The 15,258-nt window shown below is 38.5% G+C and overlaps 1 protein-coding gene across 2 annotated transcripts in view; it reads left to right on the forward strand.

The window, feature by feature from the left end:
• CenG1A (Centaurin-gamma-1A) overlaps positions 1–15,258 on the forward strand; it is a 107,454-nt gene that overhangs the window by 67,631 nt on the left and 24,565 nt on the right. Inside the window, exon 1 of one of the 2 annotated variants that reach the window (XM_069055427.1) lies at positions 11,603–11,918. The exons of the other annotated variant lie outside the window; for it this stretch is intronic. Coding sequence (XP_068911528.1) covers positions 11,696–11,918 — 223 coding nt within the window. The 5' untranslated portion in view covers positions 11,603–11,695. Of the gene's footprint in view, positions 1–11,602; positions 11,919–15,258 lie in introns of those variants that run through there. 2 annotated transcript variants of the gene reach the window in all.

Below are 15,258 nucleotides of genomic sequence, written 5' to 3' on the forward strand. Positions count from 1 at the left end.
CGTTTACAACTCAAAAACTAATTAATTTCTTAGGAAGGCATACTACACCTTCGGCAGGATAACGTCTAGCAACATACAGGGTGTTTCTGAAATAAATACATTAATTTTAACTGGTAATAGAACTCATCAAAAGGAACAACTTTTCTTTCTGCCATTTTGGCGAAAAACGTTGCGTAGTGGTTTAAAAAAATAGGAAAGATTTTCCTAAAACCGTTCATATCTCCAAAACTAAGCTACCTAAAAACGTGAAACAACCAGATTCTTACGAAGTGGATTTTTTGCTATACGGTTAGATTTATTTGAATTTCGATTTCGGCGTTAAAACACGTTTTCTGGATGAAAATGGATGTTTTTTTCATATTAGCGCTGATCACAATTAGCCATTGCAGTATTTAGTGGCGTAGGGTTATTTTAGTGAAAAATCTCTCCAATTTTTTTTTTGGAATTAAACATCGTTTTTCGGCAAAATGGTAGATAGAAAAGTTGTTCCTTTTGACGAGTTCTATTACCAGTTAAAATTAATGTACTTATTTCTGTTACACGTTGTATATACAAGTACATTCTAGCTTTGAAGAAATTAAAATTAAAGGAAAACCAAACTTTTTTTTTGGTTTATCATTCGTTCTTCAAACCTATTAAACTTTTGAATAGATTATGTTAGTACATTCTTAGACATTCTTTTGTAAGTTGATAAATGAACAGAAAAGAGTCATAAGTGTATTGTGAAACAATAATTGTGTTAGAAAACAATTTTGAATTCATTTAAAATAGTATATTATGATACAAGTTTATAAGGAAGCCTTTAAAGCACGCGAGACGAGTTTAAGAGCACGACGCGTAGCGGATTGCTTTTAACGTCGCAAGTGCTTTAAAGGCCCTTATTAACGTGTATCATACGCTGTTTTTTATTATACCTGCACTACAATCTGAAAATTATAACAAAAAAATTAAATTAAAATACCTTTTCCGAAGTAATCTGTGTCATTAATCGTTGATATAGAAATGGTCAATTGTTGTTGTTTCGTTGCTATTATAAATTGTGTATTTACCATTGTTTAAAATATAGGTGAATTTGTTGTTACCTAAGCGACCCTTAAAGCTTTAGTCTTTTAAGGGCCCTTTTTCGCACGCATTTTAGTGTCAAAAACCGGGATTATCATTCAGGTATAATAAAAAATCATTTAAAATTCTCTCATAAAATGATCTGAATGGTTTTTGTCTTTGCACGTTCAAATTAAGAATAATTCAAAAGGTTTATTCAATTACAATTTGACCTTGTGAATATGCGCCAACGAAAACAAAAACTTTATTTAAGTATACATATTTAACAGTTTAAAAAAATGTTTTTTATTAGACCTGACTCATAATCCCTGTTTTTGACACTAAAATGCGTGCGAAAAAGGGCCTTTAAAACACTAAAGCTTTAAGGGTTGCTTAGGTAACAACAAATTCACCTACATTTTGAACAATGATATATAGACATTGATACACGATTTATGATAGCAACGAAACAACAACAATTGACCATTTCTATATCAACGATTAATGACACAGATTACCTCGGAAAAAGTAATTCAATTTACTTTTTTTGTTATAATTTTCAGATTGTAGTGCAGGTATAACAAAAAAATAGCGTATGATGCACGTTTATAAGGAAGCCTTTAAAGCACTTGCGACGTTAAAAGCACTCCGCTACGCGTCGTACTCTTAAACTCGTCGCGCGTGTTTTAAAGGCTTCCTTATAAACTTGTATCATAATATGCTATTTTAATTAGTTTTTGTAACTCTATATTCTATGTACAAAATATATCTACACAGATGGAAATTGTGGTAGCCTGATTATTGTAGAGCTTAATTAAAATATATTTGCGAGCTTTTGCGAGCATTCACACAAACGTAGCGAACAAGGTTCAAACAACATGAATTTATTGTTGTGCTTCTTCTGTGTTTGCTTAAATTTAGATTTCATAATGGTAAATTCATTAACTATAGTAACAAAGTACATTATCTAAACAGTGCTAAAAAATTAATTTGTTTACAAACATGTTTGTACGATAATATTTTGTTTAACTCTGATACAAACTCATTCACATTTAGCTTAATTAATTTCACTAGTAATTAAAATATTTTTGATAGATGTGAGTTAACAAAATCTTCAATCAATCCGGGATGTTTCTCTGTCGGTTTCACATTTTTATCAGGGGATTGGTTTGCTCAAATCCTAGTACAATGCTCCCCGGCGAAAAATAATTTTCCACCAGACCACTAATCCATGGATTATCCTTTGTCGCAAATCCCCGTCCGTCGCGGAAACGCGTTCCCAAATTTGGGCGGTTCGCACGGTCGCAAGGTGTGAGAGGGAAACTCGTCGTCCAGGTAGGTCTACGAGGGGAGCCGAGCCCCCGTTTAGATTGGGTTTTTGTCTGGTAAGGGAGACGTCTCAACGGATCTCCATTTCGAGAGAATATAAAAGCCGCGCAATCCGGAAGAGGAAGAAATCTGGTCCGGCAGGGACCAAAGGTTAGACACACACGACTGAATCTGCTTCGGCAACCGTAAAAGTACATCATCCATTCCATGGTTGTTCTCTTTCTCTCTTCTTGGATTTTTTGCCATCATGCAATTGATGCCGCAATAAGGAGAAGGCGGGTCGTCGAAGGGGCGACAATGAGACCATGGCAGCCTCCCAATTAAGACGCGGATTTATGTTGTCTTGTGTCTGACGGAAGCGGATCGATTTGTTGGGGCTCCATTGTCAACGAGAATGTTTTAATATGAAGTCCTGGAGGAAAAAAGGACGATTCGGATTTTTCTACAATGTCGCGAGATGGCCCGGCAGGGGCGTAAACTCCCGTTGTGACTTTGAAGGATCACGTTGCGCTGATGGTGTTCAGGTCAGGGTCGATGATTGTGCATCTTTCATGACAATCGACGCCAGAGGAAGTTGATTTGTGAGCGCAGGGGCGTCGCACCAGGGGGTCGAGAGATGGAGGCACCCATGGATCGCAATTATCTCCTAATGAATAGGGAAATAAGACAAAATAATGAAGACGCTTTAATGATGATCTGGAGGCTGCAGCAGAAAGGATCTTTTTTCTTGGCGGAAGGCAGACCAATTACATTCAAAATATCCTATTCAGTACAATTCATGGAAGCTAACGATGGATTTTTCTTATTTAATGAGATGGAAGTTCGGAACATTTTTTGGCACTAATAGCGATAACAATAACGAATTGGCTGTTTCACGTCGAGTGTACCGCAAGGATCTCCCCTGGACTCATTCCTACTAATCAACAGTACAGGTAACAACTCGTGCTGTTAGAATTCGTTGCTGCTACTTGCTCTACAGTCGAGTACCGGATGTGCGATTTATGATAATGCGGTACTCCCATGATGGGTTTGAAACTTTTTCGGGAAAGAACCTTTATCGAAACTTGGGCGGTTGATATATTTTTTTCATCCAGAGACAGCGTCCGCCTCGAAACCTTCCCCTTTTGTTAATTAAAACTGATCTCAAACATTTGTATTGAATCTGGCTTCAGTAATTAAGTTTCGAGTTGTTCGAGTTAAAGAGTTCGAGCAACTCCATCAGGGTCGTTTAGTTGCTCCATTGATTCGGTCGCGGGGCATAATTGAATATTCCACCGAACCACCGTTTTGTCTCCTCGAAAGTGGATGAATCATCGCGGCGGAATTAGAACGAGATTTCGCCTGTCGGAAACACATGTGCCCTACGTAAGTAAAAAGGGCACCCCTAATTCCGAATCGATTTTCTCACAGTTGGAGCCGGCCATCTTCCGAGGTGCGCTTATGAAAAATTCATAAAAAAGTCGTAAATAAAGGAAACATAATAAGGACCGAATCTTCCTATAGGTTTTGAAAGGACGAGGAACGCACGCCGCGACGGATTACCGGACTCCCTGCGGATTGCTTTTCTGTTTTGTCAACCCCCGTAGCTACTGTCGGAGCGTCCCCACACTTTACGAGAAAATGTGGGACAAGCGATCTGACAAACGTCATTATTTTTCCATAATGGCAGACGAATTTGTTGCGACGGGCACAGCAGGCGATGAAGAGTGGCACTTGGAAGGGACCTTCCACAACCTCCTTGATTTTAATTCACTTTGAAAAAAAGATCAATGGGTGGTGGTACGAGCAATAAAAGTCAAAGTCTATAAAACACACCACACCGTAATGGATTGCATCCGCAAAGACAGTTTTTAATCATTCTTCTTGGGTGTTGCTTTTTATTCTTTGCCTTGATGGTCCTGCTGTTAACGATTTTTTTATTCAACTCTCCCTTTCGCAGACAACAGTGAAATCACTGACTTCCTGACATGTGCCACCGTATCAGCGTCGGAAAGAGCAGGGCGGCTCATGTTATGCACCCCCGAATTACACGCATGCGATGTCCGACGTCGGGGGTTGACCATCTGTCAAATACCATTAGGAACGACGGAACCGCTAAACAGCGAGATGTGATCCGTCTGATACAGAAAGGGGTCCTCGATCTACGTGCACCCATGATAATTAGAAGCCCGCCGAGTGAGTGGCAAGGGTGGCGACTTTCACGCCCACTTCGATTTCCATCAGCTGCTGTTGTTGACAGGGTCGTGTGGCGGCGGCATAATTTGTTCAAATTCGTTCGGAATTTGCGAGACAGTTACTGGTGGTAGGGGGTGGGATTTTGTCGGTGGAAGGAAATTAGCGAGGCCAGGGATATTGAAGCAATTTCGAGAAATCTAGAGGGTTATTTGGATTGTTGACGTTTAAACTAGTTTTTGGTTCATAGCATTGGAACGGAATAACTGATTGTGAAATTTGGATAAATGAAGAGGGTGAACGTGTGAAGCTGGTGAAGATGGTAACCAAGTGAAATAATATGAAAGGTAGGGAAGGAGGCAGTGAACAAAAGAATGAGTCTATAAAATAGAAATCAAAGAAGAAAATAGAATTGCTTCAAAAATAAGAGCAATTGTAAGAAAGGAGAAGCATTAATGGAAGTAGCTCTTCATATTGTACAGTTGAAAGAGAAAAATCCACGATGGCCACAAAACACTATTTTTTTTTTATTATTTAAGAGAAATATATAAATCAGTAAACTTAATTTTTTATTCGGACAAAAGAACTTTTTTTATCTTGATTGGTAGATCTTTCAATTTTATAATGAGTAACAGAAAATGTTTCGAGTTTATTAGTTTTGTACATAAAATTGTAGCGGAAATTTATAAAATAAAGGAACTGTTAAAAGCACAAAAGCACTGAAACAATAACTTCTACAAAATTAGCCCAACAGGGAACTCACGGAAACAGCTTTTCACAACAAAACGTGGATCAACAAAATTCCAAATAAAAGAGGTTATGTTGTTAGGTGTTGCGTGTTTGTGATTGGTGATTGGTTTACTGATTTTAGTTTAATCAGTGATACCAACACATAATGCATGTAACATGAAGTTTACCCAAAGCAATTTCACGTTTTTTCGTTAATTGAACTCTAAATAACAGGTTAAAAATTTAAATAAGTCAAAAATAAGACAAGCTTTACTTATTAATATTTTAAAGACAAAAAAAACTTTCAGTATAACAAATTTAGCGCCCTCTATCAACAAACTCACAAAACATTCACTTTGCTCACTAGTGAGAAAATATTATTTCCTCACTAGTGATTAAATTGCCATCTTTGCCAACTATTTTCAGTGAGCAAAAACCACTAAAATTCAATGTTACTGGAAAAAATTATTTTTATCTTGGAACCTGTGGAACCTGAATCACTTTTTTTCTTTGTTTTATTACTTTTTTTTATTTAACGGCGTATTTCACACAAGCGGGACATCGTCTGGAAAATTTTGAGCACTTGTTTACACAATTGATTTTTCGCGGAGTTTTTGAACAAATTTCACACATGATGACGTCTCTCTCCAATAAATTATCCCCAACGGCGTCCTCTGGCAAATCACTGCTTATTTATGAAAGCTTTGGAACAAGCGATCATCAACGCAGTTTATTACCAGACATTTTATTTGAAAAATAAACGATCTCACCTCGAATCCGTAAACAGACCTTTCCCATTGATTTGCCATCGTGCTTTTTTAAATGCTTTTATTTCCACTCATCACAAGATCCTATCCGTTCTCGTCGACATATGCCACACGCCACTGACAGTTGCACAACACGTAATTTGCTCAACGTTAATTGCATATTAATAGGTAACCGGTTAACATGCCATCATCAGTCCATGAAAGCAGAATCGCCATTGTACTTCAATATTTCAATTCAACTCGGACGACGGTGTACATATGTTACAATTTTACTTTTTTTTCATTAACCACTCGTTACGCATTGTTCCGCGTTCGTACCCTCGATGGACTTTGATAAATTGGCTCCGTTTTAGATACGGCGTTAGTTTCTTTATTTGGGGGTGATAATAATTTGCATTAATTATTTTCTCTAATTTATTCATCGCCGCCCGGTCTAAATTGGGGTGCGTTTGCGTCACAGCCAAACGCGAATTATTAATGTTACTTCTGACACCCTTCTCATCCTGTCTGGTCCACTGTATTATCTGACAATTACAGGAAAACGTTTTTGTAATAATTGACCGGAGACCGGAGAAACTTGCAGGCTGAAATTTTCTGCCGAAATTTAAGTGTATATGATATACAGTTTCATATAGTACATTCGTTGTAGACGTAGAGCTTGGTCGTAAAACGTCATGCAATTGCATATATCACGTTAGTTATAAAAGTGGAGGTTAATCCTAAATCATCACCGAAACTCTTTGCAACTGACTGCCTGTTTTTACTTTTGATGAATGACTATTAGAGATAATTTCTAGTACATTCTGTTCCTTGGAATAACCATTTTTCTATTTCCCAAATAATTGAAATTTTCAAATTTATTTTTTAAATTTCTTACTCTAAGCCTGGAAGAAATGATAATGAAGTGCCCTTGCATTTTTTTATTTTTTAACAAAATCCAGTATAACTTTTCACTGCGAACATACTCGTACGTTACAAGCTGTTTGAATAAAATTCCCTTGAAATTTCCGCTTAACCATCCAATCTCCGCATTTTGAGAAAGAATGTGTGGCATCCGCTGTTGCTTAAAATGTCACATTTGTTTAGTGTTGTGTCATAATTCGCTATGCACATTCATCAGTTTTGCACGTTACGAAAATTTTCCGTCTAAACTGCCGACCTAGATTTTTCCAATCTGACCCACCGTAATGGAAAAAAAATTAAACCTTGTCATTATGTATTATTACCGTTCCGGTTAATTAACCGAATCGGTTATGCATTTTTCGGTTGAGCTGCCACCCAGATAATTGGTCGAAACGTTTTTTTCCTCCCAGTTTTTGGTGGTGGAATTTCGGAATTCTCACCTTTTAAGGCATCACGAGTCGCCGAAAAGCTTCAAGGAAGCGATCATGCATGACTAAACCTTGACATTTATTATTATGCAATGGATTCGTTGCATCGGTTCGTTCTTTTTACGGCGAGTCCGAAGAATGCCTTTTCGAATTTCACGGTTAAATCTTCGGTCGTTTTTATCGTCTAGTCATCTGCTCGCTTCAAATTGACTTGGTAAAAAAGGTTCATTCGACCAAGGAAAGGGTAAGAGAGAATGGCATTGCGGTCTGTCCGCATAATCGGATTGCGTAATTTTTGATTCGTCGTGCGTTCGGATGATTTTCCTGGTTGGTTTGGTTCGGAGAAGAAATGGAGAAAAGTTGATGGCCGGAGTCTGTGGTCATTAACATTGTCTAAAGTGGAAAAGACGGAGAGTAAAATTCGTAACAAACACATGGATTTGTTTGTTTTTTCTGTTTGTTTTTTTTTTTTGACATCAGAAATCGCTTTTTAATGTTTTGGCGGATGCTGTTTGGTGTAGGTGTAGATTTCGTGTGGACGCTAATTTATTTAACAATAAGGAAAACAACACTGGAGTCACTGGAGTGACTGTTTCGTGACGTGCTGGATTACTCTGGTAATGTATTAGAGGTGTTGGATTCTCTCATGAGCTGTGACCTTGAAAATATCTGCACGAAGGCGGAGTGATAAACCAGTGAAAAATCTGTAAATGAAAACTGAAAACGTCGACTACTTTACATCCAAATAGACGAGAGAGAGAGAGAGACGACACTAATGAATGACGATGTTTTCCGGTCGATTTTTAGCGCGTAGGTACTTGAGACCGATAGTCGTCGTTTGCGCACATATGACTCATAGCCCATGAGAAAATCCAACACGCCTAACCTAATGTACTAACATGAAGGGTTCATAATATCTGGCATTCAGGAAGATGAGGTGAATGCGTTCTAAGAGATGTTCTAAATGAGCACCTTCAGGTTTTAAAATTAAATACAAATTAGTGACACATTTCTTGTAAATCCGTGAGTATTTCTCCTGGAGCTTTTGTTTCTAAATTAAAAATATTTTCAATATTTGAGAATGAAGAAGAAATAAAAGAACACAAAACGATATCTCTGAAACGATTAATTTTTGTAGCATGGTTTTTACAAAGCTTTAGTACAAGAAGACGAATATCATTTTTTGTCATTTACCAAAGAAAATCAGAAAGTAATGTCACTTTAGAATCAGCGATTCTGAAATAAAACTGTATCTTTCATATGAAAGGAGCCATTTCTAACATTGTGAAGCTCGAACGCGTATTGGACTTTTTACAAAAATATTTAAATACAGTTTCCTTTACATTTATGTATCATCAAAAGGACCTCATGTTTTTCTTCTACTACAATTTTTGTATCTTGCCAATCCAGTAATTCTTTGAATTATCAACTTCAGCCAAAGCAACCAATAAAAAAGAAATATCTGTTAATTGTGACGTTGAGAATTTTCTAATTATAGAGAAAGTCTGTGACTTTTTTTCTAGGTTGTAATAAGTGAAATGGATCCAATTTTCCGCTCTTGATTTAATTTGCATCGGCGGCAGTAAATTCCATGTAAAACATGACAATTATCGTCAATGTTTATGCGATCTGTTTATTGTCAGATACCATTTATCAATCGGCTCTTTGATTAAAGTCCTGTTAGCATTTTATAGCCTTGTTGTTTTATTTTCGCGATAAGACACTAAATTTCTCTTATCTCTCTACATTTCCTGCACCGGAACGCTTCTGTTGCAAGCCGCGTTGTTCTTTTCTGGCGGCGAACCACATGCCGGAAGAAATGGTTTTTGGGACGCCCCAATTAATGTAAATCACAAGATTTCCCCATTTTTCGTGATTAACATACGTCATCCGGTTCGAAAAAAAGACCACAACAACAGCTCCGGAATTGTGCGTGGTGGACAATGGCCGGATCACGAATCCGAGTCCACGCACAGATTTACAATGCTAAATAGTTTTTGACCCGGGGGTTGGAACTGTTTTGTGTATCTTTTATGGTCTATACGGTCAGATGGTCACGACAGGTGTGGAATTTACATCGATTTTTAAACAGACTTTTTTCGATGGGGATAATGAGGGGTTAATCAGACCAAATTGAGGGACCGTGAAGCATTGTCGTGATTAGTCACGGGCATGTTTTATTTATAAATTGGCTCCGGGCAAAAGTGAATAACAGAAATTTGATTTGATTGGAGATTTCACGTCGGCTAATCAGGAGAGTTAATGAGGTGGATGATGTTATACCGGATGTCTCGTCCTGCTGCTACTACTACAATCGGAGAAATCTTTCTCGTATACTTTTTTTTCCTGTCTTCTTATTTTTATGCTCGATTCTTGATCGCCTTACAGATACAGGAAACTCCAGGCACGGCTCAGAGAATTAAAAATCGCAGCTTCACAGCCGTACCGATGATATCAATCTTGGTGCATTGTATTTGTCTGTATCCGTCTTGTAAATCATTCTTGCACATAAATTAGACCTGAGGATCAGGCAAGATTGTAATCTATACTTTTCATATACCACGTCGAGATCAGCTGCATCAAGTTCCTTCGCAGCTAGAATTTTTTAAGCGTAGTCCTTCACACGAATGCAGTTTTTATTTCTGTCAAGAAAATTTTTGCAAATTGGCATTTTGATAAATGAAGATAACAACATCTAAGAATAATTTATGATGTGACGAACGTTCTAATCATTGTGACAACTGAATATATAGATAATATTTATTATTAACTCTAGTCTACTGACTATTGACCGATAATAATAATCGATCATAAATTGTAAAATCTTTTATCGCTTTATTTTTTAAAAACGCCCTTTATTGTTGTTATGACGCTTTAATTGCAACAAATATGCAAGTTGCGTAAGTCGTCATTTTTTTGACCAAAACTGGTAAAAAATGCTTCTACCCAATTAACCTGATCAAAAATTATCCCTTCAAGTTTGCCATCTAGAGTAGGATCCCTACAAGACCAGAAGAGTCCAATTTTAAAATTTGCAAAATTTGATTTTTTGTCCATTGATAAGAATTTTTTTGGTTAAAGTCTAAGCATCTAGACAATCGCATCGAAACGTATTAATTTATGGCCAAATGTACAATCGAGATAGTAACAGGCCCATGTACCACATCCTTTCACTTATTCCTCGCATTATCTGTCATGTCTCGAATTACCAACAATACGAAATGTCTTTGAAAGCGAACACCAGCAACGCAATCCCACTTTCACAGAAACTCTAAATTTACAGCAATCGCAAACAAACTGTAAAAAGATTACTTGGTCGATTTTCTCACAGTCCTCGCGAACACTTTCCACAAATTTAAAAATACTTGAACTATTTTCGGGTCATTATTTTTGTTCAATGTTCCTCCTCACTGTGTCCACTTAATTATCATTATTTGAAAACGCCACAACGTTCTCCGTGAAGCATCTCAACTTTTGTCGATGACCTAATTATACTAATAGCATTACAAAAAAGACGAGCGGATTTTTTTCTTCAACTTGTTTAGAGTGATTTCTGCAATCAACACCAGCACATGTCTCTAAATGCGTTGCATAAATCATGGGAGATAGATTTTTTTCGAGGCAGGATGCGAATGATATTTTATTTACAAGTGCCACAAGGCTCGGATACAATTTACAACAATCTCGGGGTTCTCACGTAGCGACGATCTCAGATGTAAACAAACAGAGCTTGTAACGTTGCAGAGTTGCAAAATGTCGACAGATGTGAAAAGAGCGACTGGTTGTATGTGTAAAGTTGCAATAAAGAAAAACAGCAGAAGAAAAAATGGAAAAGTGTATTCTGATTCGATTTTTTGTCCATGTCCTGTTGTTTTCTTTTTCTGCACGAGCTTCGTTTAGTACACTTTTTCTTTGAAAAGTTTTGGTTGGAAAAACATTTGAGAGTCAGAAAAGGAAGTGCGGGCACAGCTCAGATTGGAAGCCCTTTTTTGTGAATGTTATGATATGAGGAGATTTGTCAGAAAATGGCTCCCTCAACACCGCCATCAAATCATGGAAATGGCAATCGCACACGCACTTCCCCCTATTCATCCCGATCCAGAAGAATTTCCCAACTTGTTCGATAATCGCGGGAATCCTTTTCTTCGCCTTCGTATCCGCGGTGCGTCTGCGCGCTAAAAAGCCACGAGGTCTGACGGGTGGTGGGGACGTGCCCACCGCGGTCCCCTATCCGAGCACGAGACACTATCATAGTGCGTACTATACGACGGTGATCGTGTCATGAAGTCCGCGAAAATGCGAACGATCGCGTGAACACCGCCGCCGATGTCGGTGATGGTGGACCTGAAGGACGAGCCCTCGGCGACGCCGAAGAAGTCGCGGGGCATCTCGATGACCGCCGTCAAGAACTGGCTGATGCCGGAGAAGAAAAATCCGGAGACGCCGAAGTTCCAGAGGATGCCGGAGTCGTTCTTGCGGTCGATCAAGAGGCGCTCGCTCCGGGTCAAGAGGACCAAGTCGTTGGTGTTGCCCGAGAAGAGGAAGTCCGGTGAGTGACGGCGGTGTCTGTGCTGTGGTGAAGAGGTGATCGGTACAACCTTCGTCGAACGATTCCGCTTTTTGGGAACCTTGAAGTGGCCTTCTGAGTGGTGCGATTTTTTGCGGGGGAAAGCAGCGGACATTTAATAACGTTGTGCAGGCGGTGAAAGTTTTACGTTTAGACCAGTATGGTCATTATCTGTGTACCTGTTGGTCGTTATCTTGTGATTATTGAATTTTACGACACGCGTTCCCGTCGCTGTTTTATGGCGCCTAAATATACAAACAAACCCAGGAAGTTATTTTTTGGCACAATCGGAAATTTTTACACCGGGTCGCACCAAATGTGACGCCACCATTATCACCGATTCGATAAAACTAAAGATAAATAAATAATGGAACTTTAGATTTTAGTCGAAGTGTCAGAATGAGGACGAGACGAATTTTTTGGAAGAAAACGGAAAAAAACCATTCTGGGGTGTTTATTTATAAATCGAAGATCTGTTTTGATGCAAGTTTCGTGTAAATAAGCTAATTATTTCATTTTCGAAAACATTTACAATTTTTGGCACGTACTGTTGGCACAAGTGTCTAATCCGTGATAAATCACAGTTGCTAAAAGTCGAAACTTTCAAAGAATTCAGTTTGATGTTGCTGAAAATTGGACTGGAAGCGTCGCAGTTGCTTGTAAAATATTTTCGATGCTAAATTTACAAAAACTGGTGACTTATAATTTATACGCGACAGAATTTTTCAGTTTCGGTTTTTTTTAAATTATTCAACAACTAAAGACAGCATGCTTTTGCATATCGATTGTTTTTTAATATCAATTACTCAACTGGACACCTTCGATGGGTGACATATCAGGAAAGCGTGCTGGCCACACCAGCACAGTGAAGTCATTATTGAACGAATACCGAGTCAATGTCACTTTCTGTGTTGTTTACAGTGGATTTTTTAATAGATTCATTTATTTTTAAGCGTATTTACCCTCGTTCTGATTTCGATATTTACATTTTTATTTCATAAATTTTACTTCACTCGAATTTGTCACGTGAAAAACCCGTGAAAATGATTGTCAGTTTTATCTAATGAATTGGCCTTTTTCCAAAAATTAATGATCATTAAACGCCGAGTTTTTAGATTTGGTTTTTGTTGTCAGTAATTTTGTGCAAACGTGCTGTCACAGAATTGTCATTCACAATTGTTGTTTCTTTTACCTTTTACGAAAAGATCTTGGATCTGGAGCGCTGTCTAAAAAATCAGCAACCGAAATATTTCCATAGCTAGACTGATAAAAGTTATGTATTTTTAGTTGTCTATTTATGTTTCTTATCAAATTTAAAATAGCATTGACCATGAATATTTGCGAAAGTGGGTTAGCGACATTAAATTGTCTTATCGATGTTGACAGAACAAAAAAAAATCGTTCATTCAAAAAAATGTTTAATCCTTGCAGTACTGACTAGATCTTTTGACAAAAAAGTAGAATAGTCTTCTTCAACTTGTGACGTTATTGACAAATTGATAGTGCTTTGTTGATAACTGAAAATAGTTCAGATCTAACGGAACTATTATGAGAGGAAAGTTTTCGCAGTTCTAAAAATTTTCAAAAAAAATTTATGCGTCTAATAAATCTAATTTGTCGATTTAGAAAGCTGTTATCTCTCGAGAAAGTTAGAATATTTGGTCTTCGATGGTAACGACTTTGTAATTAGTGTCCAAAAGAAACATCTCATTAGTCCTCTAATGAGCCGGTACCATTTTACCGAAAGATTCTCTCCCAATACTCATCGAAAATAATGTAATTCTTCGTTGATCGAATAAATCGTTTTATGATTCACCCGTCACATTGCCAAAAATAGATTTTATTAAATCCGTCCAAAATATTTGGCCTGGAAGTGAGATTTAAGACCGATCACAGTGGGGAGCAGCGCCCTCTCCCTCGCTCCGATTAATCTGACTCATAATCCCTCGATAAAGAATTGTTAAAAATAATCACGTCTATTTCTGTACCGTAATTTGTTGATGAAATCACCATCCCGCCATCCTTTAATAAAGTAAATATTTTATTATTAGAGTTTATCTCAGGTCTTGCGGATTCGGGTCGAGAGATCGTGACGTCGGATGGGCTCGATTTCGGATTAGCTTTCCCATTGTGTACCTTATTTGTGCGTCTTCTATCAGAGAGCAAGCAGCTGCGGCTCCTTGAATGGCGCCAGCACAGACCTAGATCTTCCTGACGTCAGCTGTCGACGTGCGAACACAGAGCACACAGACACGTGCTTCTTCAAAATTCGTTTTTCGACCAGATCCGTCCCGAAAGCTCTCCGTTGTTGTCGAGACGATTTTGCATCCTCCGAACGATAACCTTTTATCGAGGAATTCGAGGCGAATGGAGTTATCGCGCAGGGAACCCGCGATGCCCCCCATTATTCACAATATTCCGGGACCACCGTTGACAGTCCGAGACTTCGGGCTCTTTCCTGTCGGGGAGTGCATTTTTCTTTTCGATTTCCGCTTCCAGACCCTAATGGCCGGATCATGCTTCTCTCGCGACCTACTCGCTCGGTTTAACACCCTAACGGCGTGTTCCTGCAAGAAATGAGCGGTTAGGTGCAGCGTTCGATACACCTTGTCATTGTTTCCGGTTGCAGAATATTATTCCAGGAAACGCCCGTTCTGGACAGGAAATTAAATATTCATTACCGACCAGCGAAAGCGGTGTCGTGTTTCAATTATTCGAGCGTTATTGGCGGCGCCAGTTGCGCCGCAACTCTCCGGTAGGAGGTCGGAGGTGATCATTTCAAAGGGACTATTGACAGGTTGATTTGTCGACGTTCGGGGTGGACAGTCGGCTTCCGGAACGGTCGGGGATGATTCAATAACCGGGGGAGGGTGCGTTGCGCTTTGAAGATGCGCCCTTCGGATCCGGGTCCCGGAGGGACGAGGTGAACGATCTCGGAACGGGACGATATTAAAAAAACAAGAATTGTTCTCGATGTTTTGGTCACGTCGATGTTTTTGAAGCCTCATAAAAAATTTCCCGAACAATCAAAAATTAGTCCATCGATATCCCACTCGGATAAATATCAATTTCGTAACAGATAAGAAAAATTTCATTATGACCTTGCGGTTGAGAAGGTTTTAATTGGCTTTTATCAATTACCAATCGTCGTAAAATAACTGCGATAACGATACAGCTTACGATTGTTATTTTTATTTGTTAAATAATATTTACACTTTCACCTCTTTCAAACAGTGCGTTGTAGTTGTTGCAGTGTGGGACCGCACATTATCTTGTTAAGCTTTACGAGGCTTCCCACTTTTCCCTCCAAGAAAAGGACAAA

The sequence above is a fragment of the Tenebrio molitor genome, chromosome 8 (assembly GCF_963966145.1).
Source record: "Tenebrio molitor chromosome 8, icTenMoli1.1, whole genome shotgun sequence".
Classification (NCBI taxonomy): domain Eukaryota; kingdom Metazoa; phylum Arthropoda; class Insecta; order Coleoptera; family Tenebrionidae; genus Tenebrio; species Tenebrio molitor.